A 17,641-nucleotide genomic window follows, 5' to 3' on the forward strand; every position below is an offset into this window, starting at 1 on the left:
ACTATTGAATTCAAGTCTGCTTATCTGTAGGTCCAACATTTGTGCATATTGATTTGTGTCTTTGTGGTTTGGAGTAAGCCAATAGAAAGCTGCTGTTATTGTATAAAATGTCTATTTTTCCACAAGTGTTGATCCTTCTGTAAAATTGCCCTTGTATGTTTGTTAGTCGTTGTAGAAGGCTTTTGCTTGATGCATGTTTGTGGTTTGTAGAAGGCTTTTGTAGAAGGCTTCTGTAAAATTCCTGCGTTGCTATCTGAACTGTGTGCTACCACAAGTGAAATCCACCTCGAATTACCTATTTTTGGATCGCATTGATGCACAATGGCTATAGACACAATCCAGTCTTCTACTGGCGAAATATCGAAACAATGTTAGTAACTCTGTTAATGTTAAATACGCATAAGCAAAATATCTATCAAAACTTCAATGACAACATGCCTACAACATTCTTGAATTTTCATTACTAAGTACTCCCTCCATCCCAAAATAAGTGTCACTAACTTTGTACTAAATCAGCGGCACTTACTTTGGGACGAAGGGAGTATATACAGAACTGAAGTTTAACCAAGAACATTACATCATTGCATTTCTTTACAGAATTAGCCCACAGTTGTGATTACAATGCTAATTTTTAGTGTTAGATTCATCCGTATCTAGATAAATTTGAGACAAACTTTTTGGGATGGACATAATAGAACTGAAGGTGCCGACACTAAATTTCTCCCAAGATTTCTGAAGAAAGAAAAAATAAGAAAATATTTGCCCTAAGATTTCTCCAAGAAATGCATACCAGGAGCAAAATTAATATATTGATGTAGATGACATTAATCTTCATGTAAGGTGGATCAACTGCCATACAGGAGGGTCCAGGTACATGCTCATAAAGTTGGTTGATGTTGCGGTGGCTAATCTAGCCTTATTTCTTGCCGCTGGTTTCTATGAACAAGAAACCAACAAAACTAAAGTTTACTTTAATATAAAGTTTTAGCCGCAGCTAGAAAAGAGCCGCCAAGCTCTTGTACATTTAGTCGATGGACTTTAAAGAAAAATCATGGATAAATGAAGAAGCTAGATCTGGCCATATAGTGCAAGAAACAATTAGTGAGCGAGACAAATGCTTAGTGATGAGAAAAGAATACTGTTAACACCTGGAAGCCTTAACAAATCTACTCTTACACCCTTTCGGCGGCCGTGGACCATGAGAACTCCAAGAACCTCTCTTGAACCCATGGCTCACGTACAACTGGAGTAGCTGCTGCACCCAGAGACCTGCTGCGGTGCCACTATTCGATGCCGCTAGGAAGCAGGTATAGATGAAGGTCGTACATGACATAGAAGATGGTGAGCTACATCTTGCATGTACAAATGAGGGCGACCTAGGCTTGTGTTCGACAAATGTTATGCGAGGCGGCGACGACTGAACGCGATAGTAACCCTAGTTGGTCGCGCTCACTCTTCATGAGAGGGGAAGAATAAATCAGATTGGGTCGAGCGAGTCGATGAGGCAGGGAAGAGAGCGGGAGGGTCCACTCGTCGGCGATAATTTGGTTGAGAGCGGAGGAAGCGACACACGAACATGCGAATCGATGTACCACGACCTACCAGCACAACCGCACTCTCCTTTGATAGTAAAAGACAGTTAGCATAACAATAGTTTCTTCCTTTAGAGATTTGGTGGAACTGTGAGTGGCCCTTTGACATATTTTAGTGTCGTTAAGCTGTACTTAGGTCTATGCTTAACAATACTGCTCTTTTTCTAGGGTTCGGTCTTGGTACTATGTTGATAAGAGAGGGTGCAAGGCTCAAGGGAAGTCGGTTCTCTAACTCTCTGTATGCTTATTGTATGCTCATGGTATCTTGGATGAGGGGTATGTTCTTTTATACCTCTATATGTTGCTTTGCTCACTATTCATATTATCTTGAAGTTGCATCCCTTATGTTTGTGTTTTACATTTCAGTTACAAATTCAACTGTGTCAGTTGCAGTTGAGGAAGTCGAGGAAGCTGCTAAGTTAGCATGGCGGGCGCGGGCTTTTATCACGCAACCTTTCGTGATGGAGCCAGTGGTTGTATTCATATTGGTATGCATTCTATTTGTTAAACATGATACAACATGCATGCATATTTGTTAAACACCTTATCATTATATCTTCCTTTTGAAATCGTAAACATAATTGTTTATTGAGTTGAAAGTACTTTCGTAAGTTTTTGACAAAGTTCAAAAAATTATTGTATTCTCCATCATGTAATGCACACCCCTAGGTTGGGAACTAGAGATTACTGTCTAGACGATGGTTATAAATTAAACCAAACCCTTCTATTTACAAATGTACAATGTTGGTCTAGACATCTAGTGATACCTACCTAGGATTCCTGAGACAATATAATATAATGGTTACATGTAAATTACATGCGTAGATTTATTCCTTTTTTCATATGACTTACATGTTAGTAGATTCTAAAAATATGGTGTGATGTATAAAAAATTATGGTCAATGCTATGGCTAGTGTTTGCGTCAAATTATTATTTGGAAGTCGGGGTTAAATTTTATTGAGAAAAGAAGATTATCATTTGGGCTTGATAGAGTATGACTATATCCCATGGGGTAATGTTATGCAAACGTGGCCCACTTTGGAGAAGAATACACAACCATTTTGGTAGTGAGCCTAACTCATCTCAACAATTCTGTTTGGGCCTCGTTACCCTAATATGCTGACTATTTCTCTTATTCACTTCACGATTTGAGAGAGGGAATGCCAGCGCCCATGGCACCATTGTCCCCCGGCCATTCATGCCACTTGAGAGGATGAAGGCTCTTGCGACATCGTGCGAGAGGCATTAGCGCTAGCGAGTTTGCCACCATCTGAGCCACGACGACAATGCCGTAGAGCATATACTAGAGGGTAGAGCTGGATGGTGGCGTGCCGAAGTTGCAGGAGGAGGTGCACTTGTACGAGCACTGCAATATGTTTCTTCTTCCAAGCAATCAGAGAACCATTAGAAATGCATGGTAAGCAAAAAGTGAACGACGATCCAAGGGATCACTAGCCCACATAGCATCTCAATATGCCTGGGAGCTGTAATGAACGTGAACGGGGAAAGAATATACAGCAAGGATCGTGTCACGAAGCTATCAAAAACCACGAAGACATAAAAAACACGAAGAAGATGACTATAGTGAACCGAGGTGGGGGTAGAGATGAACTGACTCAAAATATGGACATGATAGGAGATATCCTGGCGAGTGATAGCCAGAAGACTCCCAACAAGATGACGATAACGTGTCGGAGCTGACAAAGGGTCACCATCAGTAGCACGGAAGGTGAACATCGAGCTACATGGGAGTCAACGGTGCGCTCATCAGTAAGAGCAACACGAGCAAGAAGATCCTGGATTACTTCTCTTGACCAAGAGACCTTAATCCTAAGAAAGTAGCAAAGTGGGCTAAGATCAGATATAAGAAAGTGCTCACTAAGACATGCCTTCACAAAGGTAATATACTCGGTGTCTTTGCCAGTGGTGATCATGAGCACTCGCTGAAACCAACGGCAGCCACCGTAGAGGAAAACACTCACACCAGTCTTGAGGGCTTGCTTCAGGCCATGCAGAGCGACTAAGACGATAAAGCATGTCATAAGGAACAAAATACCTAGGTGGTGGCTGCATGTAAACCTCCTCACGTAACTCACCATTAAGAAAGGCGTTCTTAACATCAAGTTGAGGTATAGATAAGTGGCGAATGTGCGAACAGTGGTCATATGGTTCACATGAGCAAAAAGTCTTATTGTAATCAAGACCATGCTCCTCCTGAAAGCCACGAGCCACAAGACGAGTTTTGTAACGCACAACGGAACCATCAGAGCGAGTCTTAACCTTGTAGACCCCTTACAAGTGACGGGACGAACACAAAGAGGAAGAGAAACAAGATCCCACATGCCGGTATGCTCAAGAGCAGCAATCTCCTCTACCATCGTAAACTGCCATTTCAGATAAGCAACAACGTCACGATAAGATATCAGCTCAAGAAAAGCAGCGCGAGCGCTTGAAAAATCACGATGGTCAATTGGCGGAAACATATGAGAAGGCAAGCCGTAAGTAGGTTGAGACAGGGAAGATGGCACATCAATAGATGCATACACAACACGTGGTCAACGAGTGTGAAAGTGAGTAAAAGATGGAAGGCCATGAGGAATCATCGGGGTAAACTCAGGTGATGGAGACGAGGAAGCCACCGGTGATGGTGTAGAATCCTGTGATAAGCGAGGTTATGACATCATAGGAGATGATGGCGTTGGATTTGTTACAATCGGAGAAGTGAATGGATAATGGCTCAATAGGAATGATAGGAGTGTTGAGAAAATTGTAGAAAGAGATATCCTTCACTGAAAGGTCGAGGAAGATGAGTGCATGTAGAAGGGACGAGACTAATCGAAAGTCATATGCCGAGAAATAGGCATCCGTCGATCGGCGCGAAACAACGATATCCCTTGCGCTCATCGCCATATCCTAAGAAGACACTTAACAGACAGAGCAATTAGTTTGGTGCGCTCATGAGGGAAAAGAAGAACATAGCAAACACAACCAAACAATTGAAGTGCTAAATAATCAGAAAACTATCAAAGTGACGCTCCAAAGGAGCGCCACCCTGTAGGGAAATGAATTGCTGAAGGTTGATGAGATAGATGGAAGTGGAAGCAGACTTGACCGAAAAGTGTAGCGGAAGATAGAGCAGTGACCATCAACTAACGAGCCGTCTGAAGAAGGCGACGATGCTTGCGCTCAGCCACACCATTCTGAGCATGAGCACTAGGATAAGAGAACTGAGCAAGAGTACCCTGCTCAGCAAGGACTCAAAGCAACAACTTGGAGATGTATTCTCCACCAGAGTCATCACAGAATACAAGACTAGGCATGGAGAACTTAGTGTGAACAATGGCATCAAAACACTTATATAGATAAGATATCACTACGAGAAGAAATAAAGTATATCCAGGTGTGTTGAGAGCAGTCATCCATAAAGATCGTATAGTAGCGATGACCCCAGATATAAAAGAGAACAATGTCGAACGAATGCTGAGACACTGTCTCTCTATGAGCATAAGGTAACTGCACCTCTTTACCAAGTTGACAACCCTGGCGGTTTAGAGACATCGTTGGAGACGGATCCAAGAAGACCACGTCAAACTAAGGATGAGAGATGAGAGCCACACTAGTGATTCCTGGCGATGATGCCACTGCTGAAAACAGTTGATAGACAAGGCAACAGAGGTGGAGAGACTGGCGGCGATGGCAGCAGAGTTACTTGGTCCAGCATCCCACGTGCGTGTGCACTCTCCGTTACCCGCCGATCCGGCTTGGTGTGCTTCTCCTGTTTGCGGGTTGTGTGGCACGCACTTGATTAAGCACCCCACATTCTCCTATTGTGCGCCCTTGGCCCTGGCTTTAGGTAGCGCCTGTCCTCCGCTTGTCGTGCATAATCCAGGTATGCGCCAACTGTCCAAGCTCCTGCTCACCATTGGTGTTGCTCGAGGGTTATGGTGTCGCTTAGCAAGGGAGCACGGGATGTGGGATTGAGACAGTACACATAGCAGCCCGCAGCAAGGCAAAGCATGCCCATTCGGACTGGCAGGGAGAGGAGGTGGACACAAAGGTGGACGTTGAGTCCCAACAATGCGCTCGTAGTAAGAGCAGCACGAGCAAGAAGGTCCTGGATATACTTCTCTTAAAAAATAAAGAAGCCATCAGAGGTAGAAGAAACCTCATTCTCAAGGAAGTAGTGAAGAGGACCAAGATCATACATAAGAAATTCACTATGACGAGCCTTCACAATGGCAATGTAAGAGTTGTCCCTAGTGATGATCGACATATGGAACAAATGTCAGACCACGAGTTAGTTGGTGGCAGAATGTGCAGGATCATGAGCACTCACTAAAAACCAGCCACATTCACTGCTGAGATGAAGCGATCAAACCAGGCACGTGAGGGGTTTGCTTAAGACCATATAGGGAGCGACGAAGACGAGAAACCATGCCAACCGAAAGAGAATACCCAGGTGGTGGCTACATATAGGCATTCTTGACATCAAGCTGAGAGAGACTAGTGGCGAACGGAAGCCATAACGGAAAGTGTGCGAAGAGTGGTCATCTGGGTAGGCTGTAGGCTGATCTAGAGGCCATGTGTTGCCAACAGAAGAAGACATAGGAGTCAAGGAAGATGACTCATTAGAAGAATCCACAACACGCGAACAATTATTGTAGTAAAGTCAAGGAAGATGAGCAAAAGAAGGAAGATGAAAAGACGAAGTGCCAGAGTGACTCGACTATCAACTGGTAGGGAAGTTCCATTTGACAGTAAAAACATGAATAGGGGAATCTAGATGTGGAATACCCAAGTGGCGGCTGCACGTAAACCTCCTCACACAGCTCACCATTAAGAAAGGAATTCTTCACATCAAGCCGAGGCGCAGACACATGACGAATAGAAGCCATGACAAGAAGTGTGCAAACAGTGTCATATGGCCCCCGGGAGCAAAAAGTCTCATCGTAATCAGGGCCATGCTACCGCTAAAAGCTACGAGCCACAAGACGAGCTTTGTAATGCTCAAGAGAACCATTAGAGCGAGTCTTAACCTTGTAGACCCACCAAGTAATAGGAAGAACACGAGGAGGAAGAGAAACAATATCCCATGTGCCGATGCGCTCAACAGTAGCAATATCCTCTATCATGGCAAGGTGACATTTGGTATGAACAACATTAAGATAAGAAGTCTGCTCAAGAACAACAACACCAATGTTCGAAAGACAAAGGCGGTAAGTAGGCGAAAGAGGACGAGGACGCAGGCGACAAGTAGGCTGAGACGGGGAAGATGGCACATTAGTAGACGCTTCCACAACACACGAATGACGTGTATAAAAATGAGGCAAATATGAAAGAATACGAGCAAGAATTATCGAGATAAACTCAGGTGTTGAAGACAAGGAAGCCACCGGTGATAAATGTGTCAAATCCTGTGATAAGCAGGTGAGGAAATCATATGAGATGATGGTGTTGAATCTTGAATAATCGGAGAAGCAAGAGCAGTACGAGGAATGAATTAGGGCTCAACAAGAGTGATACGAGTGTCGATGAATTATGGCTCAACAAGAGTGATAGGAGTGTCGAGAAAAGTGTGGAAACAAATGTCCTCCATTGAAAAGGTCGGGGAAGATGGATGCGGGTAGAAGGGACGAGACTCATCGAGAGTCATATCCCGAGAAATAGTCATCCAACGACCAACATGATCCGAACAACGATATACCTTATTCTCATTGTTGTATCCTAATAAGCCACACTCAACGGACTGAGCAATAAGTTTGGTGCGTTCCCGAGGGGCAAGGACACAACAAACACAACCAAACAATTGAAGCGCCGAACAATCATGAAACGATCAAATAGACGCTCGAAAGGAGACCACCCTACATAGTAGTGGATTGGATTGCCGAAGGTTGATGAGTTAAATGGAAGTGGAGGTAGACTCGGCCCAAAAGTGTGGAGAAAGAGAGGTAGTGTCCATCAATAGATGAGCCTTAAGAAATGATGCTTGCGCTCAGCCACGCCATTCTGAGCATGAGCACTAGGATAAGAGAACTGAGTAAGAGCACCCTGCTCTGCAAGGACCTCCACGCAACAGCTTGGAGATATATACTCCATGAGAGTCATCATAGAACACAGGAATAGGGTAGGGAACTGAGTGGAACCAAGGCGGCAAAACACTTGTATAGATATAAGACCTCACTACTAGAAGAAATAAAAGATATCCAGCTGTTCGGAGAAGTCATCTATAAAGATAGTATACTAGCAATGACCTCCTTTTGAGGCAAAGGAAGATGGACCCCAAACATCAGAGAGAACAAGGTTGAAAGGACGCTGAGACACTGTCTCGCTATGAGTATGAGGTAACTGTTTACCAAGCCGACAACCCTGGTGGTTTAGAGACATCGTCGGAGATGAATCCAAGAAGACCACGTTGAACTAATGATGAGAGATGAGACCCACACAAGTGTCCCAAGGCAATGATTCCATTGCTGAAAATAACTGGTAGACAAGGCAACAGAGGCGGAGAGACTGGCGGCGGTGGCAACAGAGGAACTTGATTGCATCCCATCTTCTTGTGCACTCTCTTTTCCCGCCAGTCTAGCTTGGTGTGCTTCTCCTGTTTATCGATTGTGTGGCACACACTTGATTAAGCACCGCATTTTCTCCTACTGTGCACCCTTGGCCCCGGCTTTAGGTAGCGCCGTGTCCTTAGCTTGTCGTGCATAATCCAGGTATGCGCCGATTGTCCGTGCTCATGCTTGCCATTGGTGTTGCTCGAGTGTCTGGTCTTGGTGTTGCCCAACAAGGGAACTGCAGTCTAGTTCTTCTTCCAAGCAATCAAAGAACCACTAGAAATGCACAGTAAGTAGAAGTGAACGACAATCCAAGGGATCACTAGCCCACATAGCATCTCAATATGCCTGGGAGCTGTAATGAACGGGAACGGGGAAAGAATATACAATGAGGAATCGTGCCACGAAGATATCAAAAAAACACGAAGAAGATAACTATAGTGAACCGAGGTGGGGGAAGAGACGAACTAACTCAAAATATGGACATGATAGGAGATATCCACGCAAGTGACAGCTAGAAGACTCCCAACAAGTTGACGATAACGTGTCGGAGCTGACAAAGGGTCACCATCAGTAGCACGGAGGTGAACATTGAGCTACATGAGAGTCAACGGTGCGCTCATCCGTAAGAGCAACACAAGCAAGATCCTGGATTACTTTTCTTGACCAAGAAGAGACCTTAATCCTAAGAAAGTAGCAAAGTGGGCCAAGATCAGACATAAGAAAGTGCTCACTAAGACGTGCCTTCACAAAGATAAACTCTTGTGTCTTTGCCAGTGGTGAACATGTCATCAACTTATAGAAGAAGAGTTCAACCAAAGAGCAGAAAGGTGGACAAACAACACAGGATCATGAGCACTCGTTGAAACCAGTGGCAGCCACTGTAGAGGCAAAACGTTCAAACCAGTCTCGAGGGCTTGCTTCAGGCCATGGAAAGCGATGAAGACGACAAAGCATGTCGTAAGTAAAAAAATAGCTAGGTGGTGGCTGCATGTAAACCTCCTCGCGTAGCTCACCATTAAGACATTCTTAACATCAAGTTGAGATACAGATAAGTGGCAAATCTGCGATCAGTGGTCATATGGTTCACATGAGCAAATAGTCCTATTGTAATCAATACCATGTTCCTCCTGAAAGCCACGAGCCACAAAAACGAGTTTTGTAACGCTCAACGGAACCATCAGAGCGAGTCTTAACCTTGTAGACCCCTTACAAGTGATTGGACAAACACAAAGAGGAAGAGAAACAAGATCCCACGCGCTGGTGCGCTCAAGAGCAACAATCTCCTCTGACATCGCAAACTGCCATTTCAGATAAGCAACAACATCTATACCAATATAAAAAGACCCAAATGGACAGATCCAAACCATCTCGGGCGTCAAATCATGTTATCTAGCGGTTCAAATCGATCCAATGTTGAACACCAAACATGTTTAACGCTCTAATTACCCACCACTGCCATTGGTTATAAACACGTTTTGACTCAACGATATCCCTTGAAATCTGCCATGTAATTAATATCCTACCATTCCTGCAAAAAAATAATTGATATCTTACCAAATACCAATGTGCAACAGATATATCTTACCTAATATAAACGTGCATTGCACGTACATTATTACTAGTCACGATAAGAAATCGGATCAAGAGCAGCAACACGAGCGCTTGAAAAATTAGGGCGGTCAATTGGCAGAAACAGATGAGAAGGAAAGTCGTAAGTAGGCTGAGACGGGGAAGATGGTACATCAGTAGACGCATGCACAACATGCGGCCAATAAGTAGGAAAAGATGAAAGACCATGAGGAGGAATCATCGGGGTAAACTCAGGTGAAGGAGACGAGGAAGCCACCGGTGATGGCATAGAATCCTGTGATAAGCGAGGTCAGGAAATCATAGAACATGGTGACGTTGGATCTGTTATAATCGAAGAAGCGAATGGATAAGGGATCAATAGGAATGATAGGAGGGTCGAGAAAATTGTAGAAAGAGATATCCTTCACTGGAAAGGTCGAGGAAGATGAATGCGTGTAGAAGGTATGAGACTAATTGAAAGTCATATACCGAGAAATAGGCATGATCTCAGCAACGATATCCCTTACGCTCATTGTCATATCCTAATAAGACACTTAGCAGACCAAGCAGTTAGTTTGGTGCCTTCATGAAGGGAAAGAAGAACATAGCAAACACAACCAAACAATTGAAGCGTTAAATAATCAAAAAACAATCAAAGTGATGCTCCAAAGGAGCGCCACCCTGTAGGGAAATGAATTGCTGAAGGTTGATGAGATAGATGGAAGTGGAGGTAGACTTGACAGAAAAGTGCGGCGGAAGATAGAGCAGTGACCATCAACTAACAAGCCGTCTCAAGAATATGACGATGCTTGCGCTCAGCCGTGCCTTTTTGAGCATGAGCACCAGGATAAGAGAACTGAGCAATAGTACCCTGCTCAGCAAGGACTCAAAGCAACAACTTGGAGATGTATTCTCCACCAGAGTCATGACAGAATACAAGACTAGGCATAGGGAACTTAGTTTGAACAATCGCATCAAAACACTTATAGATAAGATATCACTACGAGAAGAAATAAAGTATATCCAGTTGTGTTGAGAGACGTCATCTATAAAGATCGTATACTAGCGATGACCTCCTTTCGAGGTAAAGGGAGATGGACCCCCGACATAAAAGAGAACAATGCCGAAAGGATGCTGAGACACTGTCTTGCTATGAGCATAAGGTAACTATACCTCTTTACCAAGCTGACAACCCTGGCGGTTTAGAGACATCGTTGGAGACGGATCCAAGAAGACCACGCCAAACTAAGGATGAGAGATGAGAGGCACACAAGTGACTCCTAGCAATGATGCCACTTCTAAAAACAGTTGGTAGACAAGGCAACAGTGGTGGAGAGACTGGCGGCGGGGATGGCAGCAGAGTTACTTGGTCCAGCATCCCACGTGCCTGTGCACTCTCCGTTACCCGCCGGTCCGGCTTGGTGTGCTTCTCCTGTTTGCAGGTTGTGTGGCACAGACTTGATTAAGCACCCCACGTTCTCCTACTGTGCACCCTTGGCCCTGGCTTTAGGTAGCGCCTGTCCTCGGCTTGTCGTGCATAATCTAGGTACGCGCCAACTGTCCAAGCTCTTGCTCACCATTGGTGTTGCTCGAGGGTTATGGTGTCGCTCAGCAAGGGAGCACGGGATGTGGGATTGAGATAGTACACATAGCAGCCCGCGGCAAGGCAAAGCATGCCCATCCGGTCTGGCAGGGAGCGGAGGTGGACACAAAGGTGGACGTTGAGTCTCAACAATGCGCTCGTAGTAAGAGCAGCACGAGCAAGAAGGTCCTGGATATACTTCTCTTAAAAAATAAAGAAGCCATCAGAGGTAGAAGAAACCTCATTCTCAAGGAAGTAGTGAAGAGGACCAAGATCATACATAAGAAATTCACTATGACGAGCCTTCACAAAGGCAATGTAAGAGTTGTCCCTAGTGATGATCGACATATGGAACAAATGTCGGACCACGAGTTAGTTGGTGGACAGAATGTGCAGGATCATGAGCACTCACTAAAAACCAGCCGCATTCACTGCTGAGATGAAGCGCTCAAACCGGGCACGCGAGGGGTTTGCTTAAGACCATATAGGGGGCGACATAGACGAGAAACCATGCCATCCGGAAGAGAATACCCATGTGGTGGCTACATGTAGGCATTCTTGACATCAAGTTGAGAGAGAGACTAGTGGCGAACGGAAGCCACAATGGAAAGTGTGCGAAGAGTGGTCATCTGGGCCATACAGGAGCAAATGTCTAATCGTAGTATTGGCTATGTTCTCACCACTAGAAGAGTTTCGTAAAGCTCAAGAGAAACATCAGAGTCTTACCCTTGTAGGCTCACTTACAAGTGATGTGATGAGCAAGACGAAGGGAAATGAGATTTCACTAGCCGACGCGGGGAAGAGCATTCAATGCCATTACATGCTGCTATTTTGTATGAACAAAAATCTCACAGTAAGAAGTCTTCATGGGAAGAGCAGCACAATAACCATAGTAGTTAATAGGCAGAAGCCGGCGAGCTCAGTAGCCATTAGTAGGCTGTAGGCTGATCTGGAGGCCATGTGTTGCCAATAGAAGAAGACATGGTAGTCGAGGAAGATGACTCATTAGAAGAATGCACAACACACGGACAATTATTGTAGTAAAGTCAAGGAAGATGAGCAAAAGAAGGAAGATGAAAAGACGAAGCGCAAGAGTGACTCGAAGCGCAAGAGCAAATGTCTAATCGTAGTCATGACCATGTTCTCACCACTAGACGAGCTTTGTAATACTCAAGAGAACCATTAGTCTTACGCTTGTAGACCCACTTACAAGTGATTAGACGAGCACGATGAGGAAGGCAAATGAGATTCCATGTGCCGATGTGGGCAAGAACATCATTCCTCGATGCCATCACATGTTGCCATATGGGATAAGAAGTCGTCTCAAAAAGAGCGGTGCAATAACCATAGCGGTCAATAGGTAGAAGTGGGCGAGCTCGGAAGCCATAAGATGGCTGAGTTGGAGGTGGTGCGTTGCCAACATAAGAAGACGTAGTTCGCGAACATATTTTGAATTCGATGCGAACATTTTACGAATTCACGTATTCTTGTATATGTGAATAGTTTGTTGTATTCATGTGCATTTTTTGAATTCATGAACTTGTTTTGAATGCGTGAAATTTTTGAATATGTGATCATCTTTTGAATACATGAACAATTTTGGAATTCACGGGTTTTTTGGAATCCGTGAATATTTTGGAATTAGTGAACATTTTTTGCATCCACAATCTTTTTTGGAATTGTGAACATTTTTTGTATTCGCAAACATATATTTTGAATTTGTGAACATTTATTGAATTCCTAACTATTTTGTCAAATTCGCCATATATGTTATTAGATTGTAAGTGTTGAATTGTGTATGTGGATTGCCTAGCCCTTTCTATTAGTTCAGAATTTAGGTTGCGTGAATTGTCTAGCTCTTTCCATTATTTTGGACTTTTGGTTTGCATTGGCTAGTTCATGAAGATTAACACTAAGGATATGGTGTGATGTATAAAGAATTATGGTCAATGATATATTTACTGTTTGGGTCAAATAATTTTTTGAAAGCAAGGGTTAAAGTTTGCCAAATAAAAGAAGATTATCATTCGAACTGGATAGATTATGAGTAAATCCCACTCGATCCTGTTTGCATCAAAAGCGTGTCCTACTTTGGAGAAGAATGCACCAATGATTTTGGTAGCTATAACTCACCTCAGCAATTATGTTTAGGCCTCATTCCCCTAATGCGCCAGTCATTATCTCATTTCCCATATTTCTTAGTCTCACTCCCAAACACTTCACGATCCGCACGTGTCACATGTGGTAAGAAATTCAAAAAATTCAAATAAAAAATTCATGATCATAGAGAGAGAATGCCAGCAGCAATGGCGGCATTATCCCCTCCTTTCATGCCACTTGAGAGGATGAAGGCTCTTGCGACATTGTGCGAGAGGCATCACCACTAGCAAGGTTGCCACCATCCTGACCACAACGGCAATGCTGCAGAGCATATGGTAGAGGGTGTAGGACGGTGGAGCAACGATGCTTCGGGAGGAGTTGCACCCGAACAAGGGGCAGTGCAGTCTATTTCTTCTTTTGGGCGAGTGGCAGCCAGATTGGCAAGACTCCCAACAAGATAACAATAAGGTGTTAGATCCGACAAAGAGTCATCTTCAATAGCAGAGGCGAACATTGAGCTCCATGGGAGTCTCAACAGTGCACTCATCAGTAAGAGCGGCACGAGCAAGAAGATCATGGATTATTTTTCTTGAAAGAGGGCCAAGATCAGACATAAGAAACTGCTTACTAAGACGTGCCTTCACAAAGGCAATATACTCGTGGGTCTTTGCCAGTGAATGTCATGTCATCAACATATGGCAGAAGAGTCCTACCAAGAGCAAAAAGGCGGACAAACAATGTAGGATCATGAGCACTCGCTCAGCGGTAGCCACCACAAAGGCAGAATACTCAAATCAGGCATGAGGGGCTTGCTTAAAGCCATAGAGAGAGCGATAAAGACAACAAAGCATGTCATCAGGAGTAGAATAACCAGGTCGTGGGTGCATGTAAACCTCCTCACGCAGCTCACCATTAAGAAAGGCATTCATAACATCAAGCCGGGACACAAACTAGTGGCAAACAGAGATCATATGGTTTGGAGGAGCAAAATGTCTCATCGTAATCAGCACCATGCTTCTGCTGAAAGCCACGAGTGATAGTACGAGCTTTGTAACCCTCAAGAGAAGCATCAAAGCGAGTCTTAATCTTGTAGACCCACCAGGTGATGGGACAAACACGAGGAGGAATAGAAATAATATCCCATGTGCCGATGCGCTCAAGCATTCTCCTCCACCATCGCAAGGTTCCATTTGGTATGAGCAACATCACAATGAGAAGCCGGCTCAAGAAAAGTAGTGCCAGCGACCAAGGCAGTCAACACGCGGAATCGGACGAGGATGCAAGCCATAAGTAAGCTGAGATGGGGAAGACGACACAACTCATAGATAGTGTGTATCAAAGTGAGGAAAAGATGGAAGAATACGAGTAGAAATCATTGGAATGAACTCAGGTGATGGAACGAGGAAACCACCGGCGATGAATGTGTATAATCCTATGATAAGCGAGGTGAGGAAATCATTGGGGATGATGGCGTTGGATCTGCAATAATCGGAGAACCAGGAGCAGTACGGCGAGTGAATAAGGGCTCAACCGGAGTGATATGAGTGTTGGAAAATTGTGGAAATAGATATCCTCCACTAAAAAGGTCGAAGTGGACGTGACTAGAAAGGACGTGGCTCATCAAAAGCCATATCCTAAGAAATAGGCATATGACGACCAACATGATCCCAACAACGATATCCCTTATGCTTATCGTTGTATCATGAGAAGACACACTCAACGGACTTAGCAGTCAGTTTGGTGTGTCCACGAGGGGCAAGAAGGACATAGTAACACAACCAATCAATTGAAGCACCGAATAATCAGGAAACGATCAAAGAGACGCTCGAAAGCAGCGCCACCCGACAAAGTAGTGGATGGAGGTTGATGAGATAGATGGAAGTGGAGACATGCTCGACCCAAAAGTGTGGTGGATGAGAGGCAGAGACCATCAACGCACGAGCCGTCGCAAGAAGCTTATGGTGTCTACGCTTTTCCAAAACAAAGTAATGCGTAGCTGCGTGTGTGGGCTAGCCTAAGCTAGCAGCGTACGTACCTTGGGTTGGGGCCCCTACAGCTTGGGGGGCCTGGGGCGGCGGCCCCCTCTGCCCCCCTTCAGTGCCGGCCCTGGAGGAGAGGCTGACGTGGGGCGCAAGGAGCAGCAGGTGGGGAATGGTGGGGCTTTATCTCCCACTGTCCAGCACGGGCCACTGAAGAAGATGAAGGGAAGCCAGGGCTCCTCAAATGGTGGCTGCTCCTCTCTGGCTTGGACCAGAAGCCAAGCAGCTGCGTAAGTGCAGAGAAGCGAGCAGAGCAACTGGCGCATTGCCTCCTCCCCTCGCTTGCTTCCTCCTCTTGGAGCCCTTGTTCCAGTTCTCTCTCTCTCTCTGGATTTGCTTATGAATTGACTCGTGTTGTTGATTGCTTTGCAGGTTTGGGTTCAGATAGAAGAGCTCCATGCTTACAAACTTTTGGGATAACCGAGTTTATCAATGCCAAAGTATATGATGGTTTCTCCACTTCCACCCCATGATTTGCAATTTCCTCATATGATGCATTGATACCATTCCATTGTGATTTTTCTGCAGAAAACAATCATCGGGTTTTCAAGTGTAGGCATCTTGTGAAAGCCTAGTTAGTGTTCCTGGTTTAAGAATTTAAGGATACATTCTCATCTCCCTTCTGTCTATATTCTATTGTTTTATATTTATAAGTGCTTTAGATGAGTGCCTTGTGCAACCTTTCCATTTCAGGCATCATTTCTAAGTTGTATGGCATCCATCCCAATAATTTGTTCTGCACCATGCTGCCTCATGTAGGATTTTGGTGCTCGTGATCTACTTTGCTTAGGTGACCTGCTCCCAATCCTTCCCCTCCTTTCTGACCTCTCTCTCTCTCTCTCTCTCTCTCTCTCTCTCTCTCTCTCTCTTTATGATGTTTGATATGTGTTTTGGTTCAAATTTTACATGACTTTTTGGTTGATGCTTGGTTCAGAAAGGAACAAGTTCTAGAATTGGTAGAAGAGTCCAATGTCATCCTTTGTTTTTTTTGTCAGGATGAATGCTTCATAACAGGTGTATGGAAGCACAAAAGTAGACTCATATAAACTACAGTTGCAGTATCAGCAATAAGCAAGGGACGTCTGACATGTTTCTATCAAAATTGTGTATAAATTTAAAAGCTTTGCAAAAGAATAGTATCTCTGTTCCAGGAGAAGAAATTTAAGAGCTTAGTAGGAGAATAGCATCTCTGTTCAAATTTTAGAGCTTAGTTTTTTGCATATGCATGTAACAACAACTCTTTTGTGTTCTGGTCTTAAATATCATATTCATGATACAGTAATCTGCACCAAGCTTACTATGATGAATTTCGGGCAAGGAACCCCATTGTTTATGCATCTTCTGTAACAGAAGAACGATATTTGGGGTATAGTTTCGAATGTTTCACCTGGAATCCATCTATCCAGTCTGCTTTTTCTTTGTTTAGTTCATCAAGGTTTGCAACCTTCTTTTAATGCATTAGCTTTGTTTTCATTATACTCTTGTGATGCTTGTTAGTTAAGTGATGATTTTACATTCTGGATTAGGCTGACGTGTCGTGTTCTATTTCACATCGTGCTGCTTATATTTCGTAATTGCTTGTGGACAGGATGTGTGCACTTGTTTTCGTAATTGCTTTTGTTGTAGACATGGCCTGTAAATGTATTGATTTTTGATCCCATTGCTGGTAGGTCCTGCAGGAGCGCGGCGCTTTGCTGACCAAGAAGATTGAGAGGGGGCGCCAATTGCTAGAGAGCGAGAAGGCCCGAACTGCTGCGTTGGAGGCCTCAGTATCCGATTGCATCTATGAGTACCTACCTTCTGCTTACTGGCATTTAATTGGTGTAGACTTGTTTTTTGCTGATATAGCTTGTTATTGCTGTGATGAAGCAGCCGAGGAGCAATATTGCGAGATTCGTTGTTGTCTTAGCTTGGTTTGGAAGGAGGCCAGCAATTAACAGAGCATCGCCGAGTTGGATGCTTTGGAGGCCTGTTCCTGCCAGGAATTATTGTTGAAAACGCGAGACGCTGGGGATTCCAACCAAAACATTACCTCCAGTCTCCGGGCAATGGTGCAAAATGAGAGAGTGGCAGAGGCCGACCTGCGGTGACTAATCCAGTCCATCCGGGATGAGATTGAAGCTTCAGGGAAGCGTGAGGGCCCTTCGATTGCCGAGGGGGGCGCCCTGCGAGAGGTCGGTCAATGCATGTCGGTGAAACTG

The 17,641-nt window shown here is 44.4% G+C and overlaps 1 protein-coding gene across 1 annotated transcript; it reads left to right on the plus strand.

The window, feature by feature from the left end:
* Nucleotides 1-1,992: 1,992 nt before the first annotated feature.
* Nucleotides 1,993-17,377, plus strand: LOC123083721 (uncharacterized). The gene is made up of 3 exons (XM_044505671.1): nt 1,993-2,080; nt 15,813-15,880; nt 17,111-17,377. Exons 1-3 carry the CDS (start codon nt 2,017-2,019, stop codon nt 17,375-17,377), a joined length of 399 nt encoding a protein of 132 aa, XP_044361606.1. The 5' UTR covers nt 1,993-2,016.
* Nucleotides 17,378-17,641: the final 264 nt, after the last annotated feature.

Source organism: Triticum aestivum, chromosome 4A, assembly GCF_018294505.1.
Source record: "Triticum aestivum cultivar Chinese Spring chromosome 4A, IWGSC CS RefSeq v2.1, whole genome shotgun sequence".
NCBI lineage: Eukaryota > Viridiplantae > Streptophyta > Magnoliopsida > Poales > Poaceae > Triticum > Triticum aestivum.